Raw genomic sequence first — 11,353 nt, 5'->3', positions numbered from 1 at the left:
ATAAAAATATTATAAATATTTTTTATAAAAAATAATATTAATTTAGATCAGTATAAAATTTAATTTATTATTTTTTAGATCAAATTAATTTGTAAAGTTAGAGAGGAAGAAACAAAATGTAACTAACAACGTATCCGCAGCAGAAACATAAGATGGAGAATGATGACATGATTAATCTGATCCAACCTCATACTAGAGGTCGTCCTGTGAATAACGCTTCTTTTAAAGAAAGCATTGCACTCTCCTTGGAACGGGAACTTCAACATGCAAAGGACGAGTTGAATAAAGTTAAGGAGGAGTTGAACGAATCTAATCTTGAGCTAGGAGATGAAGTTACAGCAGAAGATATTGCTAGTGTAGTCAGCGAAATGACTAAAATACCCCTTGAAAAACTTACAGAATCAGAGTCTGAGCAATTGTTGCAATTAGGGACGGAGCTGCATAAGCGTGTGGTAGGACAAGAGCATGCGGTGGAGGCAGTAGTTAAGGCGGTGCAACGCTCGAGAGTAGTTCTTGGAAATCAAAAGCGTCCCACAGCAAGCTTCATGTTTATGGGACCCACGGGAGTTGGAAAGACGGAGCTGGCTAAGGCACTTGCTTATTTGTTGTTCAACACAGAGGAAGCATTGGTGCGCTTCGATATGAGTGCGTACAAGGAAAAGCATGCGGTGTCACGCTTGATAGGGTCTCCACCTGGGTACAAGCAGCATGAAGAAGGAGGGCAGCTCACTGAAGCCATTCGACGCAGACCGTATTCCGTTATTCTGTTTGATGAGATCGAGAAGGCACATCCGGAGCTTCTAGAAGTCTTGCTTCCCATCTTGGATGAAGGCAAAATAAAGGACGCAGCAGGTCGCTTGGTCAACTTCACCAATACTGTCATCATTATGACCTCAAATGTTGGATCAGAGAAGATTCTCAGTGACGCCAACGATAACCTACCTTATGAAAATCTCAAGAAGAACGCAATGGAGGCTGCACGCTCCCACGCCCATTTTAAACCTGAATTCATCAATCGCATTGATGAATTTCTTGTCTTCTTGCCTCTCAGCACTGACCAAATCGAAGCCATTGTCGCGTTACAGGTAATTCCATCCCCTCTCTTATTACATTATTGGGAGTGGATCATCTCCAATAAAAAAAAAAAAAATTTGGATGGTATCTAACTTGATTGTTCTCTCTTTTCTATTTATGTTTGGTCCTATTTGTAGAATTAGAAATGAGAGATCACATTTTTTTTCTGTTAAATGTTAAAAAAATGGAGAAATCCAAAATACTATTTTGACTACCAAAATATAAATTGACAACTATATATTCATATGAGAAAATCACACTTGGTACTATCTTTCAAGGTGTCTCTGAATAATATTTTCATTCTTTCTATTTATTAAATTGTAAAATTGAAATAACATACATGTTAAGTTATTCAACCAAGATATTTTTTATAATCATTATAATTATACCTGTAAATTAGTGATAATTATTTAATCGATAATACTAATAATAATATATTTACTATTATTATAATATTCTATCATTCAAAAATAAACCACCTCCACCACTCTGTTGTGTCCCTTATTTAAAAAAAAAAGTATTATATTTTTAGGTCGTAATTATTAATATAATTTATTAAATTCAAATAAAAAATTGGAATATAGTTGAAGGAGTTGGAGAAGAGATATGCAAGTCAGCGCGAGATGAAAATTCAGGCAACGCCTGGTGCTATCAAACTTCTTGCGAACTTGGAGGATGATGACAAACAATATGGTGCAAGGCCAGTGCGGCGGGTGATTCTGGATAAAGTGGAGGATCAACTTGTCCAACGTATTCTTCGCCAAGAATTTCAGAACGGTGACACAATTTCTATAGGCATAGACACAACATCATCTTCATCCTCTTCCCCCGCCCAACAGCTTTCTTTTCAGAAGCTGAATTAGTACAGCTACTTCATCTTCTATAACTCAACAAATGTAAATTCATCTACAAATTTGAGACGCTACTACCAGTGAAAGCCGAGACATTCCCGCTCCAAATATTATTTAATATTTATTCAGCAACTCGTCAAGGACGATGATACCAAGAATATATTTGTTCCGTTTTAAAATAATTGTAACTTTTCTTATTGAAAGTATAGAGTTTGCAAATAAAATTAATCTGGTGATACGTGATATGTGATACCTTTGTTTAAATTACACAACATTTTCGTACCAAATTCGCTAAAAAATGAACTAGGGTGCAAAATAGATGAAAACTAATTAGATGAGAATGTGTCACGTAATGTGATGACGTGGTACATTAATATCACATGTCATAAGATGATTAGTTGACATATCGGGTCAATGATACTTGATACACCACGTGTCACTTGATATATAAAAAATGTTATTTATAATTAAAATAGTTTTTGAGATATAAGTTATTTTCATCACTAAAATTTTTTAAATTAATCAAATTAGTTCTTATATATTTTTTTCTTCATAATATTAAATTTAAAATAATTTTGCTAATACTAATTTTAATGTTATTTTTTAGACTTTAATAAACAAAATTATCTTTACATAAAATAATAAAAATAATTAAATTATTATAAAATTATTTTGTCATTTTTATTTTAAAATTTTATATTTTCAAATTATAATTTTTTTATAGTAAATTTTTTTTATTTAAACGAATTTATCAAATTATTGTTGATTATATATTTAAAAATTTAATATGTTTAATATATATTTTTTTAAATAATTACTATACTTATTTAGTGTGATCTAAAAGATTAAAACTTGCCCGTGTGTCTGATGCAAAAGAAAAAATGAAAAAATAAAAAATTCAAACTCGAACTTGTAGAATATGTGAATGTGCTTTTTAATTTGATACTCTTGTATAGCAGTTGAGGCAGAAATAGTGTTTTTACTTTTTACTGCATTTCTCTTGTAAAATGAGTTTGAAGCTTGATTCCCCTTGGCTTTCTGTTTGTGTCTGGTTAAGGGATAAAACTGGATTGAATAAGCAAAATTGTTAATAATTTTTAAAAAAATTCCAAAGCATTTTTTATTTAATATTCTAAATATAAAAACAAGACTTGGATTTTTAGTTAAATAAATAAAAAATTAAATATTTTTAGGCTTACATAAAGGTGAACAAGTTGCACATCTATGTAACAGGTAGCATTTCGCAACACTCTCTGAGTGTCAATAGAAAACCCACCACTACGCAATAGGACATTATTGATGAACACTTGTTTATGACAAAAATGAGAACTTTTAACACAAGAAATTAAATTAGAATGTTTCCCATACATTCCATTTACTGAAACCTGAAGAAAAGAAAGCCAGAAAGGTTTATGCTGAGCCTGGTCTAAGCTTCCTGATGGAGAGTTTATTTTCCTCTTTGCTTGTGATATCTCTGTCTATTAAAATTCTGTCGTTCTCCTTAAATTTTCCATTTAGAACCCCGTTGGTGAGTTCGGTCAACACTTTCTGCTGAATCACTCGCTTCACCAGCCTAGCACCATAGTTTTGGTCATACCCCCACTCAGCAATAAGTTTCACAGCACTATCCCTTACTGTTATTTCCATCTTCTGACTCTCCTTGGATATCTTCTTCACTTCATTCAACTGTCATAAAGGAAGGAAGGATGAGTATTTAAAAGAAACATTCGATATCATTAGAGATATAACCATTCATGTGCTGCTTCCTATCAGATAAGATTTTAGAAGGAGTAGTTTCATGACATGACATCAGAATTCAATTCTTATTGGCCTCAATAGAAAGAACTTTGCCATAGGGCTAACAAAAAGAAAAAAAAAAGGTTATGCAAATCCAAGAGATTATCAATCAATTTACCTGAAGCTTGACAATGTTGTTTATTTGGTCAGGTTCTAGAGGCCGGAACACAATAAATTCATCAACTCTGTTAATGAATTCAGGCCGGAATTCTTTCTGCGCAGCAGCCATCACTTCCTTCTTCATGTGTTCATATCCTAACTGTCTTTCCATGGCATTATGAATGACATTGGATCCAACATTGGAGGTCATAATGATGACAGTGTTGGTGAAACTCACTTTGCGACCACTTGCATCAGTCACTCTTCCATCGTCCAAGACTGGAAGCAGAACATCCAAGATGCCGCGGTCAGCCTTCTCAATCTCATCAAGCAGAATAACAGAATATGGCCGGCGGCGAACCCTCTCGGTGAGCTGGCCTGCCTCCCCAGTCCCTCTGAATCCCGGTGGAGCTCCAATGAGTCTTGAAACCATATGCTTATCCTTGTACTCGCTCATATTGATGCGAACCAGAGCTTCTTCCGTGTGGAACAAGTAAGAGGCAAGTGCCTTAGCCAACTCTGTTTTTCCAACACCAGTAGGTCCCATAAACATGAAGCTAGCAATGGGACGGTTAGGAAACGCAAGGCCAACTCTTGAACGTTGGATAGCCTCCGCGACTGCCTTCACAGCAATATCTTGTCCCACAATTCGGTCATGGAGCTCTTTTTCTAAACCTAGTAACTTTTGCATATCCGATTGTTGTAGTTTTGATATGGGTATACCAGTCCATTTGCTCACAATTTCAGCAATATCTTCTACCGTCACTTTTTCCTTCATCATAAGACCGTCGCGGTTGTGTATCTCCTTCTCTACATCTTCAAGTTGTTGTTGTAAGGAGTGTTGAGTGCGAGCTAACTCAGCAGCATAGTCATAATCATTCTGACGCTTAGCAACTCTAATTTGAATATTCATCTCACTTTTCTGCATTGTGTAAAATCCCGTGCATGAATACTTTATTCTGCCTCATTTATCGGCTAATTTTTTTAGATATGGAGCAAACTTAAGTGTAACACTCATTTCTTAGATTTAGTGTTTTTTAAAATTTTAGGACAGGACAATAAACCTCTGCATTGACAATACACTCCCGCGTAACATATTGTCTTGTCCCAAAATTTAAAAAAATACCATAAAATCCAATAACTAAGTGCTAAACCAAGGTTTGTTTCATATCTAAAAAAATATCTGTAATTTATCTTTTCAAGAAAGAGAAGACTCACAAGTTGTTTTATGGTGTGAATTTTAGCCATTAGAGACTTCTCAAAATTCCACTGCTCTGTCAGAAGTTTCTCATCTTTTTCAAGGGAAGCGAGATCCTTTTCAAGGGAATCTAACTTTTTTTAGATTCTTCGTTATCATCTTCTTTCTCCAGAGAGCTTATCTGTGTCTTTTTTGTTTGGATTGTCTCAATTTTGTTGGCTAGTATAGCGGGTTTAGAAGTCATTTCCATCTTCAATTTTGCAGCTGCTTCATCAACCAGATCAATAGCTGCAATTCCACTAGCCTTTAATTAATTCTTTATGGACATTGCTTTCATAAATTATATTTACAGAAACTTAAATGTCTTGTATTTTTAAAAGTGAACAACGTTTTTGTGTTTTGAGTGAATACTCCATCCGACCTCTGACAATTACCTCAGTCCCAAAAAAAACAACTTGAATTTTTTTTGGCACAGGAGTCTCGTTGTCCTTTCGAGATAATTGTCAGAGGTCGAATTGGATTTTTTTTTGTTAAGAGTCTCGTTATCTTTCGAATTAATTGTGAGGGGCTATTTTGAATTTTATTCTTGTGTTTTTAATTAACCAAAAACGTATTTATCTTCAAATATCTTCAAATTAAAAGATCGGGACTTATTTGTCGGTTTCTTAAGATAAGAAAAACAAAAGTGTGTGAAGATTGAGGGTGTCAATGCATGTTACCTTTGTCAGGTAAAAATCTTGAAGTAATGTATCGATCTGCTACCTTTGCAGCATATGTAAGTGCATCATTGGAGATGGGGACTCCGTGATGCTGCTCATATTTTTCTCGGAGTGTCGTGAGTATTAGAATGGTATCATCAACTGAAGATGGCTCAACATAAACCGGCTGGAACCGACGCTCCAAGGCCGGATCCTTCTCGATGAATCTTCGATGTTCGTCCAACGTTGTTGCGCCAATACATTGCAGCTCTCCACGACTAAGCATGGGTTTCAACAGATTAGCTGCATCCATTGAACTATCTACTCCAGCACCTGCAAGTGATATGTGGAAGGTTTATATTAAGGTGCATGTTACGCTATGCTATGCTATAGCTACAGTGACTATTATTGTGGTCCCTATGTTAGTTATATACTTTAATTTATCAAAATATTGCTTTTAGAAATCTATGTTTTAATGTCTGTAGAAATAGAATTGTTGGAGGTTGAAAATACATTTTTTTTTATGTGAAGTTGTTAAGAATCATTAAATAAAGATGAGTTTAGAAAACTCCAAATTAATTTGATGATGATCAAACATTATTAAAATAATTAATTACAAATTTATTAACTTGAATTTTAGTTCACATTAATTGATTAATAATTTTGTGTTGTGTAGATCTTGTCTTGAGCCAAAAAATGACAAATTCAATAGGAAGTTAAAATTTAACCTTGAACAAAATAATGTTTAATCATTGTGGCTGAATTATTATTGTTTGTTGGGTCAAAATTTTGGTAAACAAGCCCAAAATAAAATCCTTGGTGAAAGACCAAATGGTTGGTCTGAATATGAAAAGATAAAAAAGGAAAGAGAAGTGGTTCGGTTACCCACTCTTTTTGATGAAATTCAAATGTGATTAAATGGGGTTAATGCTTGTCTTGGTAATTAGAAAGAAAAAGTTTGAAATTGATTTGATAATTACTCTCACACGTTACTAAGTAAGGGAAAATGGGAAATAAATTCATTTTTAATTCCATTCTTCGATTACATTGAAAGTTTTCTCTCTTCTCTCTCTTCTACCTTATTGTTTCCGTCATATCACAGAGAAGAAGAAGAAGCAAGTTATTAGAGATGTGGCACGTAGCAGTGAAGCTAGAAGCAAGAAAAGGGTTAAGGTGATGATGTCCTTAGCAAAAAGAAAATTTACAATATGGTGTGGCTGAGATTTTGCCACTAAAGGTAAGATGTGGTGAGATAGTCTCAAGTTCTCCATACCCAAAAATGGAAGAAATCTATCTCGGTCAGAGGAAGAAGATCCCTTGGGGTATGGCTCGTCTCTACTTTTGATCAACCACCACAGAAGGTAGCTACTGTAGCTACGTGGAGGAAGAGGCAGAAGATAGAGCAGATGGCCAGGAATCCTTCTTGGGGAGCAAGTCAAGATGTAAGACCTAGATTGATAAAGCCTTGTGAGAAGGGATGACACAGAGGTAATTACATGTTGGTTTTAGCATTCGGTTTTCTCTCTCCTCTCTTTGGTCGAACCGGTTTTTGTATTGAAGAAGAAGAAGTTGGCTCGGTTCAACAGTTTCAACCTTAGAGGCTTCCCCTTCTATAAATAAGGGAGAACAGCCAGGGATTGAAGCAAGGAGAAAAGAGTGAAAGCACATAGTTCTCATAGCTACCCAAACTAACAGAAGTTTTTCTCCTTCAATATATTTCATGTTGTATTTTTCTGTTTAGTTTTGTCTGTCTTGAGTCTTATGGAAAAAGGCCAACAATGAGGTTTGTATGAAAAAGCTATAGAGCGGAAAAAGGCAGAGTATACAAAATTAAAAGAAAAAGCCATAGATGTCCTTAAAGGTCCTTTGCACATCTGTGTTGTGTTTCATGATTTTGTGAGAATTCCCTTGCAAGTTGGGTTAGCACTTAGCAGTTGAAAGTTTGGTAGGTGACCAAGTCAAGTTCAGGATTGGGGTTAGATTCTGGACTTGTCTCGTATAGGAAAGGTAGTTCCTAGAGAGAATTGGTGTTTGTAATCAAGATGATTATAGTGAAATTCCATTATTATTGTGATGGAGATTGGATGTAGGTTGCATTGCACTTGGCAGCTGAACCAGGATATTTCTTGGTGTGATTCTATCTCTCTCTTCTACTCCATTTCTGATTCTACTGCGTAGGAGACAAAACTAAGAAATATCTCTTATCTGGTTATGAGACAAAAACAAAAAAAATCTTCTAAAATTAGTTCAAAGGGCAAAAAGCATTACTTTAAAAAAAAGAGGCTAAGATTCAATCCCCTTCTCGCCACTTATAACTATCAAATAATTTAATATATTTGATTAATTTATTATTTAACACTTTTAATTAACAACTTTACATTAAAATAAATACATGTGAGTTTTTATCTTATTAGAAACATGTGATGGAATGATGAGGTAGATGTCAAAACAAGTAAATTAAATTTAATAATAAAAATAATATTCGAATACTAAAATTAAAATCAATTATTAAAATTTGTCATTAATATATTTATATATAAATATATGTGTAATTTGATTAGATAGCATAGTCGATCAAATAATTATACCTGCTCCCACAATAGTGTGGATCTCATCAATGAAAAGTATAATTTGACCTTCGGATTCGTTTACTTGTTTGAGAACGCTTTCAACTTTTCCTCAAATTGTCCCCTTAACTCTGATCCTGCAACCAGGCCACCTATATCAAGGGAAACAAGCTGCAAACAGAGAAGGTTTAACTCATAATTAGTTTTTGAGTATACTAGGTGCTTGTGTGTATATCAAAATCAATCATTAGTATAAAATATACATTAAAAATGAACTAACAATACATGTGTTTATATATATAAATATATAAATACATCGTATCTGATTTTAGTAATTAATTTTAGTATATAAATAATATTTTTTATTTTTAATATATGTCTAAGTGTGTTAGTTATATTTAAAGATTTGAGTTTAGGACTCAGGTTTGTGAGTTGGAATAGATGTTTCCAACGCATACCCTTCGATTCATTAGAACTTGAGGAACTTCTCCTTCAACGATTCTTTGAGCAAGCCTGTTTCAAAGATAGTGTTAGGTCAAGAATAGTAGTAAAGTATGTAGTTATGGAGCATCACAACACATTACATACCCTTCGACAATGGCAGTCTTGCCAACACCAGGTTCTCCAACAAGAACGGGGTTATTCTTCGTTCTCCGAGAAAGAACCTGGATACACCTTCTTATATCACCATCCCTTCTAGAAACTTTGTCAAGTTTTCCGGCTTTAGCTAGCTCTGTTAAATCTTTCCCATATTTTCCTAAGGCTGAATAATCAGCCTTCTTTTCAGGTCCTGTCACACCAAAATCAATCTAGCTTTATAAAATTCAAATGATTACTATTTTATGTACATTAATTTAGTGGTTCAATTTTGATAAAGTGAATGTAATTAGTAAATGGAAAAAATGATATAAATAAGGTGAAAATTCAGGTCCAATCGACTTTACGTTAAGTTGATAGTTGGTGGCAGTTAAATGAAAATTTAGTCAAATCATCTAACAGCTCTCAGTTATTAACTTCACGTGAAGTTGACTGCACTGAGTTTCCATCTATAAGTAACAAGGAGTCGATCTTTAGTTTAGTCAATTTTTAGGTTTGACTAAATTATTTTCTAACAACTCTTATCTATCAGTATCACGTCAAGTTAACTGCACTTGAATTTTTATGGTGGAAACAATCACCTAAAGAAAAATGTAACATTCTTAAAAGTTGATGGGAGTAATGGGTAGAGTTGGAGGCACCTTTTAGAGGGTGATCCCCTTTCTCTGTTTTGACTTGGCGATGGCGCAGATGGATCCCAATTGAGTCCAGATACCAACCACTCCGACCATGAAATCCCACAATTTCTAAATCCTTCATTGCGAAGTCGAATGGTGTCCCTTCTTCAACTCCGTACGGTCCATAGGTTTCTTGGACGAAATTAATGGCACCCCCCTTTTTCTTGGGATTCAGTATACTTTTATTACTTATGAATTTCAATGACCGTATGTACGGATTACCGCCATCCCTAGCTTGCAAGGGAAAATAATGCCCAGAAATACCAACAAGGAATTCACCTGGGTATTTTAGCTTAATCTACAATACACATAAATAATATAAAATGAAGAAAGGAAGGAAAATAAATAATAGAATAAGCTTGTTAATATATATATTATAAGATTATAACCTTTTCCTTTTTGGCCTTAAGTTTTGGATTAGATCCTCCATGTTTTGTTGCTTTGAAACGCTTGCCGTGGTTATCATAAACCAAAGTGAGTGACATAATGTAGTCACGATGCTCAACATGGATTTCTCTGACACCGCTGAAACACCCATCATCCCATTTATCTCCACCATTGCCTCCCCATGGTCCTATTGTAAACACCTTCTCCTCCATATTTGAACTCCCTCCAACTCTTTTCTAGTTCTTCTGAAGTTCTAATGAATAATGCATCTATCCATCCATAAGCTTAATAAGTAAACAGATATATCTATGAGCATAGACATGAGTCTTCTTTGATTATTCTCTCTTCCTTTGAACCTCTTCTTTACTTTTTTTTTTCTTTTAGTTGACGGAAATAAAGTCTTCTCCTAAGTCTTCTCCAAGTCTTTATTTTTTCATAAAATGATATTTGAGTATATGACCTTCAAAAGATGCTTTAGTTCGACCAAAAATGCACCTAATCCAACCATTCTTAAATCATTTTCAAAAAAGGATGATTTCCACGTGATTTGTCGTAAGTTTATTTAAAAAACATACATATTTTTATATCCTCTAAATTTGATAGTTTTATATTAATTAAGTTAATATTTATTTTTTACTTGAGTGACAACAAAAATTAAAGTATATATATCTTACATTTATATGTATATTTTAAATATTCAAATAAAAATAGATAAAAATAAAATAATAATTTATTCTAGAGTAAAGTATATTTTTTGACATAAAATTTGTCAAAAATATTTCAAATTTTATTTTTTTCAATTTTATCTCAAATTTTTTATTTATCAAATATATTCTAACAGCTGAATTTTTAAAAAGTTTAGAACTATTTCAACAATAATGTATAATAATTATGTCTGACTTGCTTGTATTGAAAGTTGTTATTGTGAATTTAATTTTATTGCTGGATTGGTCATGGATTTTTTGAAAAATTAGTTGTTAGAGGTAAATTTAATGCAAATCGAAAATTTTTAGGATAAAATTAAAACAAAATAAAATTTAGGGATATTTTTAAAATTTTTAACCAACTTTAAGGACAAAAATATACTTTACCGTTTGTTCCAAGAATTATCTTAAATTGGGATGATTTGGGTTTGAATGTGAAATCTAGACTCCTTCTGACAAGAATTTCGATATCTTTTTTAACAAGACAAAGTTGTCCAAAATTTTTGAATAAGGTTGAGAGATGATACCTTCAAGAAACTCTACTGCTTAAATTAATAAATAAGACTGATTTTATAAATTAGAGTCCAAAAAGACCTGTATATATTGAAATATTTATACAGATAGAGTGATAGCTTAGTAACATTCTATAACTCTTTTACTTATAATGATGGATGGTTATTCTCCTTGATTTAAGAGATTGTTGA

The 11,353-nt window shown here is 33.3% G+C and overlaps 2 protein-coding genes across 2 annotated transcripts in view; one reads left to right on the top strand and one right to left on the bottom strand.

The window, feature by feature from the left end:
• The window catches only part of LOC107486270 (chaperone protein ClpB3, chloroplastic-like), a 4,983-nt gene extending 2,894 nt beyond the window's left edge, over positions 1-2,089 (top strand). Inside the window, exons 4-5 of the mRNA XM_052260125.1 lie at positions 144-1,085; positions 1,659-2,089. Coding sequence (XP_052116085.1) covers positions 144-1,085; positions 1,659-1,937 — 1,221 coding nt within the window. The 3' untranslated portion in view covers positions 1,938-2,089. The remainder of the gene's footprint in view (positions 1-143; positions 1,086-1,658) is intronic.
• A 1,034-nt stretch (positions 2,090-3,123) lies between these two features.
• On the bottom strand, positions 3,124-10,198 carry LOC107486671 (chaperone protein ClpB3, chloroplastic-like). Its single transcript, XM_016107227.3, is given in 11 exon segments — positions 3,124-3,611; positions 3,841-4,743; positions 5,040-5,159; positions 5,162-5,307; positions 5,739-6,050; positions 8,306-8,383; positions 8,386-8,455; positions 8,743-8,797; positions 8,873-9,074; positions 9,523-9,856; positions 9,948-10,198. Coding segments are annotated over 11 exon segments (2,706 nt in total). The 5' UTR covers positions 10,158-10,198; the 3' UTR covers positions 3,124-3,335.
• Positions 10,199-11,353: the final 1,155 nt, after the last annotated feature.

Source organism: Arachis duranensis, chromosome 4, assembly GCF_000817695.3.
Source record: "Arachis duranensis cultivar V14167 chromosome 4, aradu.V14167.gnm2.J7QH, whole genome shotgun sequence".
NCBI lineage: Eukaryota > Viridiplantae > Streptophyta > Magnoliopsida > Fabales > Fabaceae > Arachis > Arachis duranensis.
This window is presented reverse-complemented; position numbering and strand designations above follow the sequence as displayed.